The sequence below is a fragment of the Anolis sagrei genome, chromosome 4, assembly GCF_037176765.1.
Source record: "Anolis sagrei isolate rAnoSag1 chromosome 4, rAnoSag1.mat, whole genome shotgun sequence".
NCBI lineage: Eukaryota > Metazoa > Chordata > Lepidosauria > Squamata > Dactyloidae > Anolis > Anolis sagrei.
In genome coordinates this window covers 59,947,422-59,974,792 of record NC_090024.1, presented here as the reverse complement: position 1 = coordinate 59,974,792, position 27,371 = coordinate 59,947,422, and the positions used below count along the sequence as shown (strand labels likewise).

At 39.3% G+C, this 27,371-nt stretch overlaps 1 protein-coding gene across 6 annotated transcripts in view; it reads left to right on the top strand.

The window, feature by feature from the left end:
* RBBP8 (RB binding protein 8, endonuclease) overlaps nt 1-27,371 on the top strand; it is a 60,996-nt gene that overhangs the window by 21,032 nt on the left and 12,593 nt on the right. For 3 of the 6 annotated variants that reach the window (XR_010909810.1, XM_067467449.1, XM_060775164.2), the window contains 15 exons: nt 206-248; nt 3,819-3,914; nt 6,683-6,795; nt 7,546-7,621; nt 9,124-9,281; nt 10,357-10,467; nt 11,924-12,012; nt 13,441-13,520; nt 16,920-17,796; nt 18,076-18,202; nt 19,036-19,127; nt 19,319-19,433; nt 23,532-23,705; nt 24,227-24,296; nt 24,891-24,987. Coding sequence is in view for 5 of the 6 variants with exons in the window: in XM_067467449.1 (XP_067323550.1) it covers nt 206-248; nt 3,819-3,914; nt 6,683-6,795; nt 7,546-7,621; nt 9,124-9,281; nt 10,357-10,467; nt 11,924-12,012; nt 13,441-13,520; nt 16,920-17,796; nt 18,076-18,202; nt 19,036-19,127; nt 19,319-19,433; nt 23,532-23,705; nt 24,227-24,296; nt 24,891-24,987 (2,318 nt within the window). In the remaining variant the exon portion in view is untranslated. The remainder of the gene's footprint in view (nt 1-205; nt 249-3,818; nt 3,915-6,682; nt 6,796-7,545; nt 7,622-9,123; nt 9,282-10,356; nt 10,468-11,923; nt 12,013-13,440; nt 13,521-16,919; nt 17,797-18,075; nt 18,203-19,035; nt 19,128-19,318; nt 19,434-23,531; nt 23,706-24,226; nt 24,297-24,890; nt 24,988-27,371) is intronic. The other 3 variants (XM_067467452.1, XM_067467450.1, XM_067467451.1) reach the window with 3 other exon arrangements.

Sequence of the window (27,371 nt, the reverse complement as noted above, 5' to 3'; positions counted from 1 at the left end):
CTAGGTTAAACAATAGTGCAAATGTGTACAAATTGATGGTATATACTTTTAATTTTTGTCTTTTCAGAAATGCATTGCAGTAACAAAAGCTTGGATGGAATTTGTTGGCAGTCCTAATTTCTATAGGACTGCCAACAAATGAATTCTTAATGTTCATAAATGGGTTAAATAGACTTTTAATTATTTTTTTGTCTTTGCTTTTTAGGTTTACTGTTGAAGATCTCCAAACTTAAAACTGAAAGGTGCAGGTGTGTGTTCTATAGGTTAGATGGAAATGATTACATTTGCTAATTTCTAAAATATTGCTAATTTGAAAATATGTAAACATTTTAAATTGATGTATATACATACATTCACATGTATATGTTTGTATACACATATATGCATTCACACAACATACTAGTAATATAACAGTGAACTATGACTATCATAATCATGTAGCAATGGCCAGACTGAACAGGATTGAAGAATATTGAAGTCCAGCAGCCACTGGTGGGAAACATGACCTGTATCATGTTCATTCTAACATAATTTATAGGAGGATTGTTTCTTTGCATATGCTTTGTATACATGCCCATTTGACTTCTAAAGATTAGCAACTATTAAATGGCTGGTGAATATTTCACTTAAAAATCTAAATAAATCTCAATTGACAGCTGCATTTCAGAATTCTAAAGCTATATTATGATATAGTTTAGGTTGTATCAGAGCCTACCCAGACTCAGTCCTAATATCATTTTTCAATTACAAGGCTTAACTTTCAAAATATCCTAAAGCTAGTGCCACTGAGCAGAATGTGTTTTCCTCATCATTGTATAATTCCAAGGAGCTCTCGCAAGCAGGAAAGGTAAATGGATTAATGAGATTAAGTGCAGTGGATGTGAAAAAAGGCAATGAGATGGAAGTGAATTTTGAATTTTAATTATCGTTAGTTTTTAATAATGTTTTACCATGAGGGAGAGAGGGCGGGATATTAAACAAAGTAAATAAAATAAATAAATAAATAATGGGATGAAGGCTTCAAGATTTATTTATTTGTCGTGTCAGGAGCAACTTGAGAAACTGCAAGTCGCTTCTGGTGTGAGAGAATTGGCCGTCTGCAAGGACGTTGCCCAGGGGATGCCCGGATGTTTTGATGTTTTAACATCCTTGTGGGAGGCTTCTCTCATGTCCTCGCATGGGGAACTGGAGCTGATAGAGAGAGCTCATCCGCACTCTCCTCAGATTCGAACCTGCGACCTGTCAGTCTTCAGTCCTGCTGCCTTAACCCACTGCACCACCGAGGGCTTCAAGATGAGGGTATAGTTTTCCAGACAAGCCCTAGTATCCACCCACCCCAAAAAAACCCTAAGAAATCTATAGCATTCTTTGAAAGTGCAATGTTTGTTCAAAATGAATTCTCAGGCAATAGTTTATGTCGCATACAGCAGTCACATACTATAGCTGTAATGTTATGTGTTCTGTTTGTGTGTGTGTGTGTGCATCAGGCATGTAGCCGGGGGGGGGGGCTTGAGGGGCTTCAGCCCCTCCCCCGAAATTCTCATGGTGGTTCGCGAAAAGGCCTTAGTGGTGCATTATTTAAACTGTTATGCTTATTCATATCATGATCTGATCACCGTACTCAATATATCCCATATGCATGGGGGTATTGGGGTAATGATACAAAAGGTTTGCTAGGCTAGACCCTCTTTCACTCAGACTCAGCCCCCCCCCGAAACTCGCCCCCCCCCCGAAATCCCCCTGAAATTTTTGTAGCCCCCCCCCCCCAAAAAACGAAATCCTGGCTACGGGCCTGGTGTGCATGCATGTATCAGTTGAAAGTATTGCATAGCCATAAATTGAGTCTGTATCTTTAAAATGTCACCTCTGTTGTTTCCATTTCTTTCTGTATATCTATTACTGTAATATCCACTTAGAATTTAATATTTATGGCAATCTTTGTGATAACATTTCAACATGGTTTTGCTTTTTTACTATGTCCATATTTAAAAAGCGTATATCCTTAGAATAGAGTTTGTGGGAAAGTACTGCTATTGATGACTTTCTCTTCTGAGTTAATACATACCAAGCTAAAAGGTTTAATTATTATTTGCTGGAATCATCCTGGAGGCATGGCATGGAAGACACAATAGCCTTCTATAGGCGTTTGTGTTTCCCCCCAACTCTTCCTGAATACCTGAGGTTTAATATTTCAAAGCTGATAACCAGCCAGACAATGGGCCCCTTATGCTGCATTCTGATTCAGCAGTGAAGGTAATGGTCCTGTAAACACAGGGTCAGAGACCATTTATTAGAAGACAGTTTTCATAGCCAAAGAGCAAATCAGTTTTGTAAAGCAGTATCAAGACCTCGTAATTTATTTTCTTCTTTTCTTTAGCTGTTCTTTGCATGTGAATGTCCTTTTAACTAACTGATTCTAATCATGTTTCTTCAGTAATAAATCCTCTTATTTTCATTGAGAGGCACTTCCCAGTGAATAAGCCTAAAGACCCTTCCACTCAGCCATATAACCCAGAATATCAAGGCAGAAAATACCAGAATATCTGCTTTGAATTGTTTTATCTGAGTCCACACTGCCATACAAGTAGTCCGCAGTGCCTTTCATGTTTCTTGTTTCGTGTTTGGGTAATGCTGCGTTTGGTGGTCGCTGTGTAGACTTGCCCACAGCTGTATGATATAAAGTAGACTCCTGCAGAGATGAGAGGACCTCTCTTGTCCTTTGCTGCACATAGCATTTGATGAACCAACCAGGACACATCATATTATCTGAGAACACAGAAATGGAGAGAACCGTGAAAATGAACAAAATCTGGCTACCAATATTTTAAAAAACTTCTAAAATCAGGACAGTAAATAAAGAGCAAAACTCAAAAAATTGGAGAATTCCAGACAATTAATCAGGGCCATCTAACACCTCCCAACAAAGGATTTCCCCAAGCAGCAACCATCAAGGCTTTGAAGCTACACGGCCATTAAATGCTATTCAAGGTGGTCAATTGCAACACTCACTCTTGCCTCAAGCAGGCAAGAGTTCTTTCTCCCACCCTGGACATTCCACAGATATGTAAACCTCACTTGCCTAGTTTCCAACTGACCTCACAACCTCTGAGGATGCCTGCCATAATTGTGGGCGAAACATCAGGAGATAATGCTTCTGGAACATGGCCACACAGCCCGGAAAGCTCACAACAACCCAATTTTAACCAACATAAACTTAACAGTATTTCAGTGGAAGACCTCAGGAGCCATTCAGTCTAAACACAATCAAAGCACACTCAACAGATTGCTCTGTAATGCCCATCTTACTTTGCTTTCCTTACTTCCTCTGAAGCACCACCTTCTCCAGAGGAGCATCAGTTCTGCTTTATTAAGTCAAAAGGCCAAGCACAACTACCGGTTGAACACACTGGAACTCACTTCTGTGTAAACATACATAGGAGTGCATTAGAGACTATGCACATTTAAATCACATCAAAACCTTTTCAGTGCAGTCTTCCTTTCGCAGAACATATGTATTTTTGTGTTCTATGCTACCATTTCACTTTTTTCCTGTCCTGATAAAGAATTTTTTCCATTTATGAAATTGTGTTCTTTAAAGTGATAGTGGTGAACATGTAACCAATATGTATTGTATTAGAGATGGCATATCCCATATATTAGTAGCTGTAGTAATCTGTTCCCAGGGAAATGGTAGTTTGACATAGCATTCAAAATAAGAACACAGTACAATTTATTCATATTAAGCTAATATGGTTTCTAGTTAATAAAAATGTGTCATATGTCAAACTATTTAATAACAACCTTCTACTTGTACTTAGGGATGCAGAGAGGCTTGATGAATATTACACCAAAAACCAGCAGCTTAGAGAGCATCAAAAAACCTTGCATGACACCATTACAGTTCTAGAAGATCGGTAAGTGGAAATTATCCTTTCTTTTTGCAGTATTTAGCCACCATTTTTCTTTGTTCTCAACCTATGATATTTCAGTGGATGCCATAAACTATATGCTATTGACAGGATCCTAGTGTGTTAAACTAGTCGTACAACAGAGTATAGTACAAGCAACTTGACATCTAGGTTCTCTAGGACTTCACTATGTAAACAGAAGTCTCATTTTTGCTATAGCTATCATTGTTTGTGCCATACCTGTAGCTAGACCCTAATTTAACTATTCCACTACAGCTTTTCCCTCTGATGGCATTGAATATGATCTTGGTGGCTTTTGCATTTAAAGTTTATGTCAGGTTGAGCATTATCCTGAATTCTAAAATAGTCCAAAATCCAAAATTGTCCACATATCTGACTGATATAGTGACACCTTTGCTTTCTGATGGTTCAACTATGCACAAACTTTGTTCTGCACACTAAATTATTCATCATATTATGTATAAAATTACTTTTAGGCTACAGTATGTGTATAAAATCTATATGAAATATATCTCCCAGAGAACTCATCATGTACAATTTGACCTTCACATTCACAGGACATGCATTCTATCCCCCCTCCTCCCCCCCCCCCCCGCCTCCCAGTGGATACTTGAAACTGCAGATAATAGTGAACCCTGTATTTTGACTATACTTGAGTCACTCTCTCTCTAATGAGGTCCTTTGATTCAGTGGCTGTACTCTAGAAGGGACTAATAATTGGGGACATGGAGAGAGCCTCCTTGAAGTCTGAGTAAATACACTCAGGCGTCCCCTGGGTAACGTTTCTTGTAAATGGCTAATCTTCTCAACACAAAAGCATTGCTTTACAACATTTATGCAATGCTTTTGACATGAAATAATAATAATAATAATGAAACTGAATGAGGTCTATGTAATTGTGTGTGTGTGTGTGTCAGGAGTGACTTGAGAAACTGCAAGTTGCTTCTGGTGCGAGAGAATTGGCCGTCTGCAAGGACATTGCCCAGGAGACACCTAAATATTTTGATGTTTTACCATCCTTGTGGGAGGCTTCTCTCATGCCCCTGCATGCGGAGCTGTAGCTGACAGAGAGAGCTCATCCGCACTCTCCCTGGATTCAAATCTGTGACCTGTCGATCTTCAGTCCTGCCAGCACAAGGTTTTAACCCATTGTGCTACCAGTGGCTCCGATTTATGTAACGAAAAAATATTGTTACTAACATTTTAAAATTATCTATGTACATCAAAGTAATGTTTAAAAACCATAAGATATAATGAGACTGGCTTCCTGGAAAAATTAATGTGTCTGTGTTTTATTTGACTCATAAATGCGCTTTTGTACATCATTTTTTGTATTGAAAATAAGGTTGCCAATGTGTCTGTGGTGGCTACAGCACATTGCATTTTGAGTTGACAGAGTGGCCATTTTCAGATTATCCTATCTTGGCCAAACGAACAGAAATATGAATGATATTTTTGCCTGTACATGTTGTTCCTTGGCTCTTTTCTTTGTAGTGTAAGCAAATGAGAACTTTGAATTAGCAGTTCTGCCACAAGCCAGGATATTAAATCATGCTTTGAAACAGTGGTTAATTAAACTTATGATTTAATTGCTGCTTGCACAAAAGGAGGTTCTGATATAAAGTCTCACTGCTAGTACAGTTGGCCTCAAGCAGGATGTTGGAGTTGTGATCACTGTAAATGTGCCAGTGTTTCCTCTGAAACACTGCCAGCAGCTCCATGTGAAGCACTATAATCTAGCTCATTTGCCCTTCCAGAGTAGCTCTGTATCTGATCTTTTTATCTAATAAAGGTTTGGAGTCAGGATGTTGTAGTGGTTTGTGCATTGGATTACGACCTTGGGATTGCCTTGGTCAGGTCTCATTCTCAGCCCAAGGAAGAAAAAAGCAACCTCTCTCTGTAAAGATTTTGCCAAGTAAATCCCATAATATGTTTGCCTAACAGTTGGCATAAGTTGGAAACTATTTAAAGCACACAACAGCAACAAAAGATTTGGAAAAAAATTAAAATCTTAAATGAAAAGTAGACAAATTAGATGTCTCTCATCTAATTTCTTTATGTGTAAAATAGCATTTTTGCAATTATTATTTATTTATTTATTTATTTACTTCCCGCTTTTCTCCCTCACAGGACCTACAACATATTAAAATCATGTAAACAACAATCCATATACATCGGTAATAAATATAAATCATCATAAAATAAGCAGTTAAAACAACAATAATATACGTTCACATTCTTGCATCATGTCAGATTATAAAGTATAGGGAACAGTGCTGCTTGTGGATGTTTTACATTAGTTCCCATACAAGTCTCAAGAACAAAAAATGCACAGCAGAGAAGAAAATGATTCTGTGTACAAAAATGTTCTTTCAAATCATACCATGCTATGTCTTTTTCAGGGGATAAAACAAGAATACCTAGCATAAGAATATACATGAGAAGGAATATTTCCCTTCCATGTTTTCTCACCTAGAAATAAAAATTGCTATAATCTCAGAATCATATTTTAATATCTATAATAATTACCATTTACAGAACAATCCTATGTATGGCTTACAGATAAGTCTCACAAGACTTAGTTTCTTAAAGTGTGTTTAGGATTTTACAGTTTTATTATCTGTTTGTTTAGTTTTATTACATATTTCAGTCTGTGAAGCTTGTCAGAAGCCCATTTATTGAGTTAGCTGGAATCTTTAAAGTTTATCCCGATGCTAACAAGAGATGGAAAATGCAATTTCTAATTTGCATAGGTTAAGAGCAGGATTATGTGATCGCTGTGCAGTAACCGAAGAGCATATGAAGAAAAAACAGCAGGAGTTTGAAAATATCCGGCAACAAAACCTTAAGCTCATCACTGAACTGAGTGAGTTTTTTTGCTCATAACATTACATGATCTCTTTGGCTGTGTTTTGTTGTTATTCTCCCTTTGAAGTTACTGATGAACCATTAATTCTGCAAACAAATTAGGCTACAATTCTCCACCTGCCTCCATAACATGTTGCCCAACTTAATGGGCTTTATTTCTGTGTTGGCATGTATGGAAATGTGATGTTTGTCCCATATTCATATATTGTAGGAAACTATGATTTGCAAAGCCATGCAGCAACGTATTTTAACATCTAAACCCATCTATCAAATCAAGGTATCAAACAATCATTTGGAGATTATTGCGAATGACAATTGGTTGTCAGTCATTATATCTGAATTCAGAGAAAGCATTATTACAGCCATTGCTCCACCTCAAGAGGCATCATGTGCCCTGAAGACCAGAATGAACTTATAAAGTTAGTTCTGAGCAGATGGAAAAATCAGTACGACCAACAAATTTTGAGGTCATCTGAGTTATTTTTGCATCTGTCACGAGATGCAAACATGAATTAGTTTTATTTGTTACTGAATTTATGGATGACCAGTTCAACTAAGTTACGGGTTGCTTCATGAAGTATCCCTATAAGTGACTGACTAGACTGCTTTGCTTAGAACGAAAACATAACAGAATTGAGTGCAAGTTCATGCATGCTTGTGATACTTATTATCTGATGGGCATGTTAAAAGGATTGAAGAAATAAAATACCTGGTGTTGTTTTGTATGTGTGTGTGTCACATGATCCAGTGAATGAAAGAAATAACTTACAAGATGAAAATAAAAAGATTTCTGAACAGCTTCAGAAGATGCAGCAAAGACTAGAGTAAGTATAGGGGTTTCCCCCCTTTTTGCTATCTATGTTAGAAGTCAGTATCTTTACCCAGAATTCTAGTATACTCCAGAATCAGGTATTTTGGCTCTTGGTAAGACTGGTGCTGCTGGGAGTTATAATCCCTGCAGATTATGCGACCTATGCTAGTAGTTTCATCTTTTAGAGGACCAAACAATGGTTGGGAGGGAAATCCTTGAAGGAAGTCAGGCAAAGATGCTTTTGCTGATAAAAGAGGAGCCTATTTCTTCAGTACCTGAGTTCTGGGTGGGTCCTGAGAGCCAGGCATTCTTATAAAGTTGTCTTAGAAATTTCATTACACTAGCCTTCCTGGAACATTGTACCTCCAAAGACAAAAGCTTGGAAGTCTATAGACCAGGCATGGGCAGGCTTTGGCCCTCCAGGTGTTTTGAACTCAACTCCCACAATTCCTGGCCTCATGTCCCTTCCTTTTCTCCCTCAAGCGCTTAAGGCCAGGAATTGTGGAAGATGAAGTCCAAAACACTTGGAGAGCCAAAGGTTGCAAATGCCTGCTATAGACTTTTATTGTTGTTATTGTTGTTGCTGTTATTATTATTATTAGTATTAGTATTAGTATTATTATTTATACCTGCTTTATCTCTTTAATCTCTCCCAAAGGGGAGTCAAAGCAGCTTAACATAAAAGAATTAGCATACAATATTAAATATACAAATATGCAACATTATTCTTGCAATGGCCACTACTGTTTTTGATAACACTCTTTACCTGAATGTAAGTGTGTATCTAACGTCAAGGCATCTGTTGATTTACAGTGATTTTAATAATTAATTTCATATGGTTGTCTTAGGAAAGGAATTCTCAGAATCCTCACATAATGTCCTTTTATGAGAGATTTAAAATGGGCTTTCTTTGTCCATGTGGATCAACTCCTTCGGCAGCTCATGAAGCAAGAGCACACTCCAAACTCTGTCTCTCTCTGCTTCTCTCTGAGCATGTGCATAGCTCAAGCCTGAACAAAAATATAACAGTAACCAAAAGTCCCAGGATCAGCCTGCTCCCAGACATTGCCCAACCAATCAGCTTCATGCAACTTATTTTACAGTTGACACACACATTCACTGATTCCTTGCATGCTCCAACAGTTTAGCTAGTTCTTTCCTCTGTCCTCTAACCTACATGCCCTGGTATTCCTTGGCAGACTCCTATCCAAATACTAACCAAGATTGACCCTGCGTTTAGCTCATGGTTAGACATGATCTCATGCTTCTAGACCAATGATTCCCAAACTTTGGTCCTCCAAATGTTTTGGACTTCAGTTCCAATGATTCCTAACAGCTGGTGAGCTGGCTGGGATTTCTTGGGAGTTAAAGTTCAAAACAACTGGAGGACCAAAGGTTGGGAACCACTACTCTAGGGTACTTAGGCCTCCCTTGAACTTAAAGGTCAAAACATATTGTAGAAAATTGGAATAGAATTAACATTTCTTTTTTGTTTTTGTTTTTTGTTTTTCTTAGGGAACAAGAGCAATATATGGAAGGTTGTATTCCAAGCTCTCCTGTTCAATCCCTTTCAATTTCAATGGTTAGCCGAATGCGCCGAAAACGAGAAAATAGGCACGTCCGATACTCAGAACAAAAATGTACAGACTTGGAACAGACTGGAAGACGTCATGGTAGGATCTTTTAGAGTCTTTCTTTCCCCCTTAAAATTGCCAGAATTATTTTGTCAAGAATGGTAAAGAGTATTCCTTTAACAACATGACAAGATGTCAGTCAAAATGTTTGTTTTTGGATAGAGCAAATTTAAAATTAAAGTTGGTATTTTTAGCAGACTGTATTGCTTTCTTTTCTTTTCTTTTGATTTTTATTTCCTTGGATTTATTTTTTGGTTTTGCTGTACAGTAGAGTCTCGCTTATCCAACATAAATGGGCTGGCAGAACGCTGGATAAGCGAAAATGTTGGATAATAAGGAGGGATTAAGGAAAAGTCTATTAAACATCAAATTATGTTATGATTTTACAAATTAAGCACCAAAACAACAAATTGACAGAAAAAGCAGTTCAATACACGGTAACATTATGTAGTAATTACTGTATTTACGAATTTAGCACCAAAACATTGCAATGTATGGAAACAGCTGTGGATCTGGGCGGGAGGCAGACTGCGTTGGATAATAGAGTGTTGGATGAGTGAAGGTTGGATAAGCGAGACTCTATTGTGTTTGGTCATAGATTTTTAAAAAGATCAACTAGTAGGCAAATTAATGGGAGAATTTTAAAAAGAAGTTAAAACTATAATGGCAGTGCTGGAAAATGGATCATGTTAAGTGCCAATGAAAAGCAATGGCCAAGTTTTATTTTGAGCAGATCTGAAGTTGTACTCTGCTTATTTCATAAGCATGCTCCAGAATTCTGTCTTCTAGTAGAGTAGATATCCTTATACCACCACCTGATGGACAATAGTAACACTACAATTGTGCCATATTCATATAGCTTCAAGTTAAATGAATTTTTAAAAGAGCAACATAAATTAATATTTTAAAATATTTAGGTAATTCTTTTATTGTGTATAGTAACAACATAGCTACTGCTTCTTAAAATTTTTAAGGTATGAAATGTCACTTTGAGGGAAAACATTCAAGAAGGACTTAAAGGCATACAACAGCAAATCAAAGATCATATACATCTAATTAGTATTATGTGGCAGAGCTGTATCTGTTTTTTCAACATTATTTTTTCTTTCTTTAGAGCTTGGAAAGATTCCACTATCATCTACTCAAAAACATGCTCATCCTGGAGAAGAAATACTGGTGGCGGATACTTGTGATCCACAGTTGTCCCCAGTCTCAAGTAAATACAGTATGTTTCAGCATCCTGTATTTCAATTTAATAATAGCATTTACGGTAAATTGGCTTAAGTACCTCTCTTTGGAGCAGTAGTTCTCAACCTGTGGGTCCCCAGATGCTTTGGCTTTCAACTCCCAGGAATCCTAACGGCTGGTAAACTTGCTGGAATTTCTGGGAGTTGTAGGCCAAAACACCTGGTGACTCACAGGTTGAGAACCACTGCTTTGGAGTGATTTTCCCTGTAGGAATTCATTGGAAAAACAATAACTCCTTACTTCTGTGGTGACAGAAGGAAACTGAAGCCTTTACACTCAACAATTTTTATATAGGTTTTCCATTTGAAAATGAACTCTTCTGAAATGTCACTGCTTTGTAATATGCAAATTATATTATTTTCCTGCACAGCCTTTCAGTTTTTATTTTTACAGAAATATATATCATCAGATAATAAGAATCAAGCAGATGATGCCAAGCAATTCATTACTCTTCTTTGGGTATTCACTTCCAAATACCTGAATGGGTCTCTAGAAATGTGTAGAGCTAGCTCTAATTCTTGATTATAGTTTACGCACCAACAAATAAGATCTGTGTCTCCATTTTGGGAAATTACACATGCAATCAAGCTATCCGTTTCAAACTCAGGCAATTATGCTTTAGTTTGAAAGCACTGCTGACAAGTGTAGCATTGTGGAAGGTGAAGTTAGGGCTTGCCCCATGTGTTTTAGGATGCTCCTTCCTGCGTTTAATTTCAGATAGATTTAAATGAGAGCAATATTGAACTAAAAATGCATTAATGTATTAGGTACATTTAGTGAACCATATGGCACTGCAAAATCTCGTTCTGTTTTTTTCTTTAAAGCCATTCATGGCTTGGGAATTAGTAAATCTGAAGGACTCTCTTTGTCCACACGTAACTGTCCAGATCTTTGGAGACCTCTTCCCAGTGTACCTGGCAATTGAAGCAGAAATGGTGCTGCCCTGACCCTAGGATGTTTTCCCCAGCAAGGCATGCTTGGTACCTGTTCATGTTTTTTAATTGTGTTGTAACTCACCTCAAGTCACAAGGAGAGGCGGGAAAGAAATAAAATTATTATTATTATTATTACCTGCTTGCTATCATTTTGGCACTAGATTATCTTTTTCTGAATCCTTTTAATTTGTTTTATCTTTTATGGAACTTCTTTATTGTTTTTATTGTGAATAAAGTTGAAGGCCACCTTTTACTCAGATGTTTTCTGTAGAGGAGCTTGGGAATAGAAAGAGTAAGCCTATAGTAGTTTTTTTTTTTCTGTAACCGACAATTCAAAAATACTCTCCCGAAAATACTCTTAAATGGGAAATAATTTATCCCTGATTTTATGGTTGTCAGGTTTATGAACTCCACTTACGTAAAGTCCAGTAGCAAGACTGGAATGCACTTTATCTCACATGATGCGATTTGATTATTCCTTTTTTTTCATTGGTGCAGATGAGGAAGTGAAGGGAGACTGTTCTGACAAAACATCACCTTTTAATTTGGCTACAGTTGTTGCAGAAACACTTGGACTTGATGAGATCGTGAGTATTATTTTTTATGATCCATCACAAGTTGATGGATTAATTCTCCAGCGGTGGGGAAGGAGTCCTTCATTCTGCTCATTTCACCAAATGACTCAGCAAAAATACAACAGTTATTGGCAGCAATTAAATCAACTCTCTCTCTCTCTCTCTCTCTATCTATCTATCTATATATGTAATGCAAGGTGTAATTGCTAGCATGTCTGAATCCTTGTTAATAAGTTTATGCCATATTTGCCTGGTAATATGGTTTAGTAAATTGAATTACAGGCAGGCCCCAAGTTACAAACATTTGACTTACAAATGACCCATAGTTAAGAGCAGGAATGAGATAATAGGAAGTGAGATAAATCTACCTCTCAGAAGGGAAATTCAGTCCTGGAAGAGTTATCATGGGGAAAAGATGTCTCCACTGAAGATTCATCACCAATACTTGTTTCCACAACAAGCCAATTTTTTCAAATTCCAGTTATCACAGAAAGTGAGGTGAAATCTTCTGTACAGGGGCACAGACATTTCCCATGCTATCCAAAGCTAAAACATGTTTATGGCTGGAGTTACACTTAAGAAATGTACCTGTTCCGACTTCCATCCGAATTCAACTTAATGATTGATTTTGCTCGTAACTTGGGGACTGCCTGTAAGGGTTTGGATGGGCATGGTTTACGTACAACATTTCTAAGAATAGGGATGAACATGTGGACATCTGAACTCAAGCAGAATCATCATCATCATCATCATACTTTATTTATATTCTGCCCTCTATCCCCGAGGGGACTCAAGGCGGATTCCAACATACAAAAAAGCAAACATTCAGTGCCTCAGTAAAACAAAAAATACAGACATAATAATCTCGAATGCATACGCAAACAATATTAAGACCTAACATCGGTAACTTAAACAACATAACCAAATAGAAATTATATATTGACATAAAATCTGACATAAAACAACCACAATAGATTTACAGCTTGTCTGTTTGCTTTTTTATATTGATGATACATTTTTTGTGGATGAGCTATAATTTTCCTATAGATTGTATTGATGAAATTCAAATTAGATTCTTTGGTTATAGGTCAAAAACATAATAATTTCTAATTCTACTTTCTTATTTCTATTGAAATAATGATCATATATTCACACTGTATACAACGAGTTGATGGTTTTGTGCTCAAAGAAACTTAAATCTGCAGTCACATTATTAGATGGATGTAAAATTACACAAACAACTAAATTGTCTATATATTCCAATCAGCATTTGTGGTGTTTAAATGCAGATCTGACACCAATGTGTGATTGCTGAGATTTGAAATATAAAAAAAGGGTTATGTACATATTGGATCTGAATGGATTGTGCCTTTTTAATATGTGCTTAGGAGGAATCCTAAAAGGTTTGAATTCTTTGTAAAATTATGTTGCTTTCCATAGAGGCATCAGAAGAAACCACAGGGAGATTCCAGAAAAAATGTGCTTTACAACTGTCCTAAAAGTAATGTTGACAACTTGGGGTAAGTTTTAAAGTTTGAAAAATTGAAAAGCCCCTTCATAAGTTTGCCTGCCAAATGGAATGCAATTTGAGAATTAGCGATAGGACCTTCTCAGCCAAAATCATCCTGATTATAAAATGCCCTCCACTGAGGTGACTGCTTGACACAACAGTGATGTCTTTTTCTGAGTAAGGCAAATACTGTTTTTTTAAAAAAAAGATTCCACAGTTTATATCACTTCTTTAATTGTCTTTTAATGATGTTTTGAAAGAGACCTGCTGGTGAGCAGTTTGCAATTCTTATTGTGTTATAGTTTGAGTTCAATGTTTTCATGCTTTATTTCATTGTTGATTGGGCATTTCAATTATTTTTTAACTTTAATTAAGTTATAATAATTGGAAAGGATGTGCCAGGTCTCTGCAGGACTCATGAGTATCAGAACCACTACCATTCTCTGTTGTATACACCAAGTTCTGATTGGTAAGTTCAACACTTCTAAAAGTGTCAACATTTAAATAACATTACCTTATGCTGGGTGTTATTTTTTCTCAGTAGACTGACTTTTTTGTAATATTTTCCTTTAAATCAGTCAGGAGCAAACTTTGGTCCTCCAGGAGTTTTGGACTTCCAATTCCCACAATTCCGAATTGCTTGCCGGCTGTTAGGAATTGTGGAAGTTGAAGTCCCAAACACCTGGAGGGCCAAAGTTTTGTCAGAGTCTCGGCACAGCAAGCGTGAGGTTTCAAAATAAACAAACTCAGGCAGCATTCTAATTTCAAGATAGCTTTTACTTAAAGCGTCTATACACAAAGGACTACATGATGGAACTAAAGATGGCGACGAACAAAGCATAGCAAAAAGAAGACACAGCAAACGAAAGATCCGCCCTTCTGTGTTATTTATGTTCTTGGCTGGTACACTCCCTAGTTTTCTCAGGGCAAAGGAATTTCGTGTTATCACAGTTTCACTGTCTGGCCTGTAACTTTGTAACAATAACAATTCTACTGCATATGTAAACTGAACAATAAATGAACATGACTGAATCCATCTTTGAGAAGCAATACTAATACATTGCAATGTTAATACAAACACATTGAAAAACATACATGTGAAATAACTACAACTATTCTGACAATTCCCCCTCTTTTTCAATGTGTTACAATTTAAAAGTGAAGAGTGAAGTTAAAGAAAAAGAATAAGTGAATAAGTGAATATTGAAGTTGAGAATTAAGAGTCAAGAAGTTACCATTAAGCAAACCACATGTATGTAATAGAGTTATTGTAACACCATTTTTAACCAACTTTTGAGCTTCTCAGTTGTCTCAGACAAATCCTTCAGGAAATAAACAAAAGCAAATTTACTTAATCTTTCTACTATTAACATGGTAAATATCGATTTTCCACCACTTTGTTGGTAAGGTCCTGCAATACTAATATGCCCTATTTGAAAAAGTCTCTCAGCTCTAATCTTGGATTTCTTATAACATTTAATCGATTGACTTTTTACCTCACTAAAGATCGCACATCTTAAATCAAAATAACATCTTTCAAGCTCATGTTCTGGACACAAATTTAAAGTTTTCTTTAAGACTTCCATGTCAGCATGTCCCATAATCCTATGAAGTAAATCTATGCACCTGTCATGTTGGATTTCATTTTTAACACATTGTATTTGCACATTCTCATTGCTCTCTGTCTGGTTCAATTTTTCAAACATTAAGTACATTTTATCTTTCTTCACACCTTTCGCAATCAAAACACCCCGTTGGTCAAAAACATAACAATAAATTCCTTTGAACTTTACTTGGTAATTATGATCAGTCAAAGTTGCTACACTCAACAGATTAGTTCTCATTTCTGGTACATACAAAACTTTCTCCCAACAAACATTAATACAAGGGATATAACAAGTCCCAAATCTTTCAAACATGAGATAAGACCCATCAGCCATAGTTACCATGTTGCCCTGGGTGTATTGTACGTTGGTCATTTGACTCAAATTGTTTGTAATATGATGTGTAGCACCCAAGTCTAAAATCCATCTGTCTCTTTTGATGCCATCCAGTTCTCCTGCAGCAGCAACCATGATCCTTGCGTCTTCAGCTTGACTTGAGTTATTTCTCCCATAATAGCCCCCTCTGGCTCCGTAGCTTTTCTTGACTCTAACTCCAAGGACACGGCCCCCTCTGGACTGATATCTTCTCTCCACACAATTCCGGGCATAATGTCCAATTTTATTGCAGTTGTAACACCTCCGCTCAACTCTGGCAGATCTTTTAAAAGGTTCCGCTTCTTTGGCTGCAGCTGTCACCACACAGGAATTTATCTTTCTGCCGCTGCTTCTCTGCTCATCTTTGCAATAACTTTTCTCGGCTCCATATCTCCCATGGGCCGTTCCTCTGAGTTGAAACTTTCTCTCTTTGCAATCTCTTTTAAAATGTCCTCGTCTGTTGCAAAAATAACACCGATGACGATCTGCACACCTCACAGACGATTCATTATATCCATCATTCTGTCTGTCATCCTCACAAGCCGGTTGGAACTTTGAAGTAGCCATAGCAACCTTCGGACACCGAATTTAAGCCCAGCTGAAAGAAAACAGCTTCTGGCAGTTTTATGGCTTGGCAGATTCCAACATCAATCACCCTCTTAACGACTTCTTAATAGGCCCAGCGCGCCCCGCTGCGTATCTTCCTTCAAATCTCAGCCGCGTCACTCACCGCAGGGCTGTAATCCTTTCGTCAATTCACACTGGATAGCCACAGCAAAACTCTCCTTTTGCTCCGGTCAGGCTGTTCCAGTTCCCATGCTCCGTCAGCCTCTCATGTCAACTGGGTTGAACTTCACGGCTCCAGCAGCATGTCCATAAATCCATAAATTCAGATAATTCAGATAACTTCTGGTAATTTCAGGGCCCATAACCATTTTGTCAGAGTTAGACTCTCCAGTCTCGGCACAGCAAGCGTGAGGTTTCAAAATAAACAAACTCAGGCAGCATTCTAATTTCAAGATAGCTTTTACTTAAAGCGTCTATACACAAAGGACTACTTGATGGAACTAAAGATGGCGACGAACAAAGCATAGCAAGAAGAAGATACAGCAAACGAAAGATCCGCCCTTCCGTGTTATCTATATTCTTGGCTGGTACACTCCCTAGTTTTCTCAGGGCAAAGGAATTTCGTGTTATCACAGTTTCACTCTCTGGCCTGTAACTTTGTAATAACAATTCTACTGCATATTTAAACTGAACAATAAATGAACATGACTGAATCCATCTTTGAGAAGCAATACTAATACATTGCAATGTTAATACAAACACATTGAAAAACATACATGTGAAATAACTACAACTATTCTGACAAGTTTGTCCATTCCTCCGTTAAGCAAAATGAAAACTGTAAACTTGTAACTTGTGCTCAGATTTTCAGATCTGCAGGAAGATGCCTCTCAATCTGTAGACTGGGATTCTAAGGCAGCTTCTCCTGTTTTTGGAGCATCTGCCAGCGTGAAGAACACCTTGGGCATGAACACAAGTCTTTCCCCTTCTGTGCTAGCAGCAGGACGTAAGTCAAATCTGAAAGTCAACCCAGTGAACAATTCTTCCCTTTTTAGACCTCAGAAAGTGAGATCAAAATCTGAAGATGTTGCTTTCCTTGCGCCACTTAACCCTGGGACTGAAACAGCTTCAGTTATTATCAGCCAGTCTCCAACTAGTCAGCAAGTGGTTCTGAAGCAGAATGCGGATGAGCCCATAACTTGTGTGACCAACACACTTTTAGATAAAGATGAGAGAGCTAAGAGCGACTACCTTCCCGCATCACAGAAACTGTTAGGAAGCCGGTGTCCTAAAAGAAAGAAAGGTGGTGAGAAAAGCAAGCATGTGTTTAGCTGTGAAAAAGAGAATGCCTTCCCCTCCCATGCAGACATCCCTCCTGCTGTCAATAGAGATAATACGAGCGATAAGCCGTTAGATCTGTCTAATCGCTTTTCTGGTTTTCGCTGTCAAGAAAAAACCCACATAAGTGCTGAGACCTCCAAAGTCAAGCTGAAGCAGACAACGCTCCATGATGTTTTCCAACCACAAGCAAAAGATTCTTCGTCTAAAATAATCAATGGTTACTGCTTAATGAATGAAGACTCACAAGAGGATCCCTGTATACAGGAAGCAATCCTGAAATCTCTCAGAAAAGCATCCCCAGAGAGAGAGGATGAAGTACATGTTAAGGAGGAAACCATTGCCTTTCGTAAACCATCATTGCCAATTGATGACTTACCATCAGACATCTCTGGAGATAAGGTAAGTTTGTGCTCAAGAGTTTTATTGAAAATAAATAATCACCTGCAGTTGCTGGGAAGGAATTTTCTCTTTTTTCTTTGCCATGCTAAAATAATTTTCCTTAAAGAAATACCACATAGTACTGTATTTTCAGGAAGATTTTTATGTGGCTTATTTGTGTATCTGGAGTAGAAGTCAGAAGATTAAACCAATTAACTAACAGGCATTATGAACAAATTAGAGAATTCAGACCTTTGAAGATTAGTGCTGAAATTGTTGGCATTTTAATTGCATGGACAGGTTTCTGGTGACTGTGAACCGAAAAATAAGAGACTAAGGCCAGGACTTGGAATAGGCGAGCCAGCTTCTGTCCTTCAACCAAATCCTTGCAGACTGACAAAAACTACACAGTGCCACAATGAGCAAGGTATCTTTTTTACTAATACATTACTAAAAGAATAAGAATATTGGGTGTATGTAACTTTATTGATGCTATTTATTGATGTAACTTTATATCATCTCTCTCTCTCTCGGAATCATATTTTCATTCACTTCTTACATTTTTGTATTCATTATTTTAATTTGCATTGTCATATTGTTACCCCCTTTGAGTCCTTTTATAGGGCTAAAAATAAAGTAAAGCAATAAATACATTCAAAAAGCTTTCCATATTCAGTGCACCAAGGCTTGTACTGGCCATTGCATATGATTTGTGTTGTTCTTTGTCCATACTGTATATCATAGAGTGGCCATTTCTGTCAGTTTCTCTGCTTGAACTTTCGACTAGCTAGTAGCTACATCCTTATGTTTACTGTGTTACAATTCAGTGGCAGAAATATACCTTCAAAAGGGACTGGAAGTACTTGTTTTAAGGGAAGAACTTCCTGGCCTTACAAGCTGTTCAATAGTGGAACTCTCTGCCTCGGAGTATGGTAGGAGCTCCTACCTTGGAAACTTTTAAACAGAGGCTGGATGGCCATCTGTCAGGGATACTTTGATTGTGCTTTTCCTGCATGGCAGGGGGTTGGATTAGATGGTCCATGTGGTCTCTTCCAGCTCTTTTATTCTATGATTCTATCATTCAAAGGGTGTTTTCTTAGTTTGAATTTCTATATTTTGCTCTAATTCAGCAGTTGTAGGGGTAAGAAACAGCCTTGAGGGCCACATTCATCCTGTACGCATGTAATCTCCCCCCTCCAATCTCATATGCATTGTATTCTTGGAGTTTTGCACACTTGTTTTATTCTTTTTTCCTTAAAGATAAAGCGACCTTGGAAAGTGTGCAGTGGAGTGTAGACCCAGGAGCTGACCTTTCCCAATACAAAATGGATGTCATGCTGATAGATACAAAAGTAAGTTGTTTTAAAATGTGACCTGTTCATCTGACAGAACAAACTAAACTATATTATAGCTTTGTCTGTTAATGTTGACTCAAAGTAAATCAGAAATATAACATTTCCTTTCCAAAAACCTTTGTTACTATACTATGCTGTGTAGTATATAATGTTTATTATAATTATTTTGTAACTATGTTTCCCAACAGGAAGATATCCAAACAAGAAATGGAGCAGAGACCATGGACATGGACTACACATATGTCAGTGATAGTATTCTATTAAGAATGAAAAATCGAGACAAGAAAGAAGCAGACTGTCCAGGTAAGGATATTTTTGTCTGATTGTTTGAACAATAAAAGGCTAGATCGGGGGTCCTGAAACTTTTTAAATAGGGGGCCAGGTCACAGTCCAACTGTTGGTGGGACGGATTATAATTTGGAAAAAAAACATGAATGAATTCCTATGCACACTGCACATATCTAAAAAACACTTAAAACAATACAATAATTAAAATGAAGAACAATTTTAACAAATATAAACTTATTAGTATTTCAATGGGAAGTGTGGGCCTGCTTTTGGCTGATGAGATAGGATTGTTGCTGTTGTGTGCTTTCAAGTCATGTCAGACTTAGGTTGACCCTGAACGAGGGCTGGGTAAATGACCTTGGAGGGCCGTATCCGGCCCTTGGGCCTTAATTTGAGGACCCCTGGGCTAGACGTTGATAAAAACAAGGTAATAATTATTGTGCTGGGAGGCTAAAGATTCATAAAGGTGGATGCATCTGCAACCGTAGACCATATCCAAGCACTGTAGAATGAATGCAGTTGGACACATAGCATTTGTAGTTTGGAAGGGCCCTATTACTCTTTGGCAGAGAAGGCTCCTGTGATTTCATAGCATGAAGCTATAGCAGTTAAAGTGGTGTCAAACTGCATTCATTCTACAGTGTTGATGTACCCATAGTCCAATAAAGTAACTCTTCCATCTCTTTTAACTCTCAGGAGTCTATAGCATTGAGCTATGGAAGTGAAAGTGGTGTTGATAGCAAAGCTAGAAGCAGAACCTACTTCCATTTTTCTCACTTTCAGCTAAAAACACAAATAGTTATCTTTTATAGCTTCTATTTTCAAGGATGATTGTAGTCATCATTACTTAGGCGATCCCTCGTTGGACGAGTAAGATGGTCTTCCATCATGGGTTTCCTTGTGGGTCCGCATGTGGCTGTGGAGCCCTATTCTTGCTCTGCATCTTCTTCCGCAGTGAGGGCATTGGTTTCCAGGTGGAAGGCGGTCCCGGTCGGGGTTGGCTTGATGCGCCTTCCTCCTGGCACGTTTCTCTCTTTCACCCTCCACTCGTGCCTCCTCGAATTCTGCAGTACTGCTGGTCACAGCTGACCTCCAGCTGGAGCGCTCAAGGGCCAGGGCCTCCCAGTTCTCAGTGTCTATGCCAGAGTTTTTAAGGTTGGCTTTGAGCCCATCTTTAAATCTCTTTTCCTGCCCACCAACATTCCGTTTTCCGTTCTTGAGTTCGGAGTAGAGCAACTGCTTTGGGAGACGGTGGTCAGGCATGCGGACAACGTGGCCTGTCCAGCGGAGTTGATGTTGGAGGACCATCGCTTCAATGCTGGTGGTCTTTGCTTCCTCCAGCACGCTGACGTTTGTCCGCTTGTCTTCCCAGGAGATTTGCAGGATTTTCCGGAGGCAGCGCTGATGGAATCGTTCCAGGAGCTGCATGTGACGTCTGTAGACAGTCCATGTCTCACAGGCATATAGCAGGGTTGGGAGGACAATAGCTTTATAGACAAGCACCTTAGTATCCCTACGGATGTCCCGGTCCTCAAACACTCTCTGCTTCATTCGGGAAAATGCTGCACTTGCAGAGCTCAGGCGGTGTTGTATTTCGGCGTCGATGTTGACTTTGGTGGAGAGGTGGCTGCCAAGGTAGCGGAAATGGTCGACATTTTCTAATGTTACACCATTAAGCTGTATCTCTGGCATTGGAGAGGGGATGGCTGGTGACTGCTGGAACAGCACTTTGGTTTTCTCGATGTTCAGTGACAGGCCAAGCTTTGTGTATGCTTCTGCAAAGGTGTTGAGAGTGGCTTGTAGATCTTCTTCTGAATGCGCACAGACGACATTGTCATCAGCATACTGGAGTTCTATAACAGATGTTGTTGTGACCTTGGTTTTGGCTTTCAGTCTGCTGAGGTTAAATAGCTTGCCGTCTGTCCGATAGATGATTTCCACTCCGGTGGGAAGCTTCCCATCAACAAGGTGAAGTATCATGGCGATGAAGATGGAGAATAAAGTTGGGGCAATAACACATCCCTGTTTGACACCCGATTCCACCTTAAATGGGTCACTTTGGGAGCCATTGCTGTCCAAGACTGTTGCCATCATGTCATCATGGAGGAGCCGCAGGATGTTCACAAATTTGCTTGGGCACCCGATTTTTTGGAGGATGGTCCAGAGAGCGCTGCGATTCACTGTGTCGAATGCCTTTGCAAGGTCGATGAATGCCATGTACAGAGGTTGGTTTTGTTCCCTGCATTTTTCTTGGAGCTGTCGTGCAGTGAAGATCATGTCCACAGTTCCTCTGGAGGGGCGGAAGCCGTTCTGGGATTCTGGGAGGGTGTCTTCTGAGAGGGGCAGAAGGCGGTTTGCAAGGATTCTTGCGAGGATTTTCCCAGCAGAGGTTAGAAGGGAGATACCTCGATAGTTTCCGCAGTCTGTTCTTTCCCCTTTTTTGAAGAGGGTGATGATGGTGGCATCCTTGAAGTCTGCTGGGATTTTCTCGGTCACCCACACTTTTTCTATGAGCTGGTGGAGTTGGTGTGTCAGCGCAGGTCCTCCCTCTTTAAAGATTTCAGCAGGGATCCCATCCGGTCCGCTGGCTTTGTTGTTCTTTTGTTGGCTGATGGCATTGCTGACTTCTTCCAAACTAGGCAGTGCTGCAAGCTCATCCCTGGTTTGTTGTTGCGGGATTTGTGAGAGGACCTCTTCGGCCACACTGGAGCTGCGGTTTAGGAGGCTTTGGTAGTGTTCTTTCCAACGTAGTGCAATTGACTTTTGGTCCTTCAGGAGTTTGGTTCCGTCTGATGAGCGTAGAGGCTGTATGCCATGGTTTCTTGGCCCATAGATGACCTTTGTGGCTTTGAAAAATCCTTGAGCATTATGGGTATCTGCCAGGTGTTGGATTTCTTCAGCCTTCTTTGTCCACCAGATGTTCTTGAGTTCTCTTGTCCTTCTTTGGACCTCAGCTTTTGCACTGGCGTAGATCTTTTTCTTAGCAGCACAGTTGATGTCTCTCTGCCATGTTTGGAAGGCTTTCCTTTTCTTGTCGATTAGCTGTTGGATCTCGATGTCATTTTCGTCAAACCAGTCTTGATGTTTCTTGGCTTGGTATCCAATAGATTCTTCGCAGGCTTGGATGATGGAGGTCTTCAGTTTGTTCCAATGTTCCTCAACATTTTCGGGGGGTACTGTGGGTAGATGGTCCTTGAGTGCTGTTTGGAGATGGGCTCGCCTGGAGGGCTCCTGAAGGGCTTGGGTGTTCATTTTGCGCCTTGTCTTTCTTCCTTGGAGTCTGCGCTTGGGGGCGATCTTGATAGCCATCGTGGATCGGATTAGCCTGTGGTCGGTCCAGCAGTCGTCAGCACCTGTCATGGCTCTTGTGAGGAGTACGTCACGCCGGTCTCTGGCACGTGTGATTACATAGTCTAAGAGGTGCCAGTGCTTTGACCGGGGGTGCTTCCATGATGTCTTGAACTTGTTTTTCTGGCGGAAGAGCGTGTTGGTGATGACAAGGTTGTGCTCCGCACATTTGGTGAGAAGCAGGATGCCATTCGAGTTGCTGTTTCCAACCCCGTCTTTTCCGATGGTCCCTGGCCACAGGTCGAAGTCTCGCCCGACTCTTGCATTGAAGTCCCCCAGGAGAATGATTTTGTCCTCCTTAGGTATCCCTGATAGGACGGTGTCCAGCTGACAGTAGAATTTCTCCTTGATGTCTTCGTCAGCATCTAGTGTTGGTGCATAGGCACTTATGATGGTTGCCCGTTGGTTTTTGGCAAGATCGATTCGGAGGGTTGAGAGTCGTTCGTTGATGCCAGTGGGTGCTTCGGACAGATGTTTCACCAGATCATTCCTGATGGCAAAGCCAACTCCGTGCATTCTTTGGTCTTTTTCGGGCAGTCCCTTCCAGAAGAAGGTGTAGCCTCCTTTTTCTTCCTTCAGCTGTCCCTCTCCTGCTCTCCGGGTCTCCTGAAGGGCTGCTATGTCGATGTTGAAGCGTCCCAGCTCCCTTGCAATGATGGCAGTTCTGCGTTCGGGGCGTTCACTGTCACTTATCTTTTATAGTTATCTTTTATAGCTTCTATTTTCAAGGATGATTGTAGTCATCATTACTACTTATGTTTGTAGAAGGAGAGAAAAGAAAGAATGATACCTTATCTGAAATATTTGACCGGACAACACATGAAGAATATAAGTCCTACTTAGAAGATGACAAGCTTCCAGGATGTAACAATGAAGAGTCTTTTGAGGAGGAAGAGGAAGAAAATAAGAAGATGCCATCAGTCAAGAAAAATTTGCAGAGTATTTGTTAACTTTTATTTTGTTTATATTATTGGTAACCTACTTGGGCTGAGGGCAAGTTTGAATGCCTGTTTGAGAGGAATACTTTATTGTATTGTCAAAGGTTTTCTTGGTCGGAATCACTGGGTTGTTGTGTGTTTTCCGGGCTGTATGACCATGCTCCAGAAGCATTCTCTCCTGATGTTTTGCCCACATCTATGGCAGGCATCCTCGGAGGTTGTGAGGTTGATGCCTGCCATAGATGTGGGTGAAACATCAGGAGAGAATGCTTCTGGAACATGGCTCTACAGCCTGGAAAACTCACAGCAACCCAGTGATTCTGGCCATGAAAGCCTTCAACAACATGGAGTACTTTATGTTTTTGTCTCCTCCCTCAACAACCTGGAATTGATATTCAAGGGAGAAAAAACTATTGTTTTCAAGAAAGGAGGCATCTTTAGACAGCCAATTTCTACAGTTTATTATACCATTGGGCTTTTTAGCAGTGTTTAAATGTATGGCATGTTATTTACCTATTTTAGGGAAAGAAGACAAACAAGATAAAATCAAACAGAAGGCTTTTGTGGAGCCATATTTTAAAAGTGATGAAAGGTACGTGTAAAATATTTGCGACCATTTATCTTTTGTGCAATCAGGTTTCTACAGTATGAAAAAACCTGGGCAAGTGAAGATGACAAAATTGGAAGCATGTTGTTTAAAGAAAAATGAAAATTAATAAAGCTTTCTAACGAATATAAATTGAGTGGGAAAACACAAAGTATAAGGATGGAGCACTTGCCAATTTTGTATGATAAAATCAATGTGTTCTTTCCTATTTTCCTCTGTAAATCCATATTCTCAAGTGATTTTCTTTATAGCAATATAAGCTTTGTCATTTTAGTTTTAGTAGACAGCTAAGATAAATCAATATTAGCTGTCTGCTATTTTTATTCTTTTTATCAAAAATTGCTTGCATTATGGCATTTCTCTGCTCTTGTTTTTACTGAATTGTAATGTGCTTGTACATGTACAGAATCTGTTTCCAATATTTATGGAATAAGGAAGATGAAAGGCAAAGGAATGTGTTATATCTAATCACAAACCATATGCAAAATTATGTAACTTGATGAAATGTTAAATCAATAGTTTCTTTATACAAAATACAGTCTTCAAAGGCTTAGATCTTTGCAATGCTTGTCTTTTCAGAAGGAATACTGTATTAGATTTCCCTCACATTGAGGTTGTGCGGAAGAAAGAAGAAAGGAGAAAATTAGCTGGTCATACTTGTAAAGAATGTGAAATAGTAAGTAATCTATTTCCCGTGATACAATAAATCTTGTGTTTTGTTTTTTGGCCTGTAATGTACCTGTTCTCTGAATTTCAAGTGTAAAGAAACCGATCTATAATATGATCTTGGGAAATGGTGCAATAACCATATTATACGTTAAGACCTATGAGTCCACCTGATCAATCGCTTGTATATAATGAAACCACTTCTGCATCACTATCTCCAGTTCTGAGTAACATATTTTTTGAAGAAGCATGTAGAAATAATAGCATATATAGTGGATGAAGTGATCAAGTTGGTGGATGGCCTTGAAAGAAAGCCATATGTAGATGGATGAAAGAACTGGATACACTTATTCAGGAGGGGGAGATGTCATTGTAGCCTTTTTAACCATTAGAGGGCTGTTCTCTCTTGACCAGCATGAATGTGTGGGAATCACAAGGAAAGGGATTTTAGCTGTATTGGTTCCAACTGCCTTGCAGTGTTGTGAGCCACTTTTTGTGTTACTGGCTCTTAGGAATTGTGGGAGCTGAAATCCAAAACAACTGGAGGGCCAAAGTTTCCCCATGCCTGCTGTAGATCAATAAAATTACCTCTCGGATCTCATCTGACTCTGAAATTCTATGAATTTGATCCAGATGATTGCAGACACAAGAAAAATGGCGGATACTAACCCCACTTGCATCCTCATCTGTCCCACTTGGAGAAGATTCCTTTGTGGATTAGAGGGCCCTGAAGTGTAGTGTAGAACAGGGCTTGTTCTTAAACATGGTTCCCAACCCTAAATGTGGGTCTCCTTTGCTCATGGTTGAGGTCTCAAAAAATTTGACAACACTATAGGTTTTCTGAACATCATCTGCTGGCTGTTTAAAACATTATCACAAGTCTGTGGTAAATGTAGTGTTTACATTGGACTCTGTAGGAGAGGCTTCAGCTGTTCTTTATAAAAAGGGAAATCTGTGTGTTTAGCAAGCCCTGCAATTGCTGATTTGTTATTTATAAATGTTTTAGTTTTATACCTGTTTTAATATATACCTACATACCCAGGGACACATAAACATTCCTTGGGCCAAAAGGGATGGAAATGTTTAAGAAGCCCTGGTGTAGAGAACTGGAATGGGAAATAAAACTTTATAGTTACAATCAACCTTGAAAGTTGGAGCTCTCTAACAGAGGATGCTTCCACCCTGCAGTCCATCTTTTCCCTGGACTACCGCCGAAATCACACCCCACGGACCCATAGAGACATTTAGATAAGACAGAGTACCTTAGGAAGGAAGAGGCAGGGAATAGCTTACTTGATCCAATCCATTGGCCTTTCTTTAGTCACACATGAGTTTTGACCTGTACAATGATAGATCATATAAATACTGCCAGATTTTTGTGAATTCTCCCAGGCATTTCTCCTGGACACAGCTTCCTCTTTTGATTTGCACTTTGTGTCTGTTCTGCTCATGGGGAGGATGAGATTCCCTGAGTTGCTGTTTGAATAGTGTGGGGCTAAACTAGAAAGAAAGCCCCTGAATTCCCTTGTGTAGTTTTTGATATTGCTGGATATTTTTTCTTGCTGTATTTAGATTGGGGTGGAGAGGCAGCACACACACACAAACCTCCAAATATTTTGTAATCCACTCACTTTTAGGCATGTTTTAGTCCTTTCCTTGGCAATTTTAGACCCAAGAGATGCCTTTTTTCCAACCAGAAGAGGCTTGAAACTTGAAATGGCCCAAAGAGGTTCCAAACATGACAGAATTGGCCATCTTCTTTGTCTCCTAGAAGGACTGGGAAGCATCAGGGACAAAAAAATAAAAATAAAAATGGCACATGACAGCAATATGCAGCCCTTCATTGGAGAGGCCAATGTGATCCTTTAATACGTAACAGTTGCCTGATCCAAATGACAGTGGCTGTTTTTCTACATTATACACCTCAGGGTTCGGGGCACAAGATTCCCGTAGAAGTGAAAAAGAGATAAATAAACATTGTTTTTCTTTTACTAACAGAACAGCTCTATAGGAAGCTCTAGGTCTATGATCAGCTTTCACTAAACGTTGTTCCGGAGTACCTAGAGCAGTGGTTCTCAACCTGTGGGTCCCCATATGTTTTGGCCTTCAACTCCCAGAAATCCTAACAGCTGGTAAACTGGCTGGGATAGTTTACCAGCTGTTAGGATTTTTGGAATTGGAGCCCCTGGTGGCACAATGGATTAAACTCTTGTGCCAGAAGGACTAATGACTGACAGGTCAGCGGTTTGAATCTGGGAAGAGTGAGTTGAGCTCCCTCTGTCAGCTCCAGCTCCCCATGCAGGGATATGAGAGAAGCCTCCCACAAGGATGATAAACATCAAAACATCCGGGTGTCCCCTGGGCAATGTCCTTGCAGATGGCCAATTCTCTCAC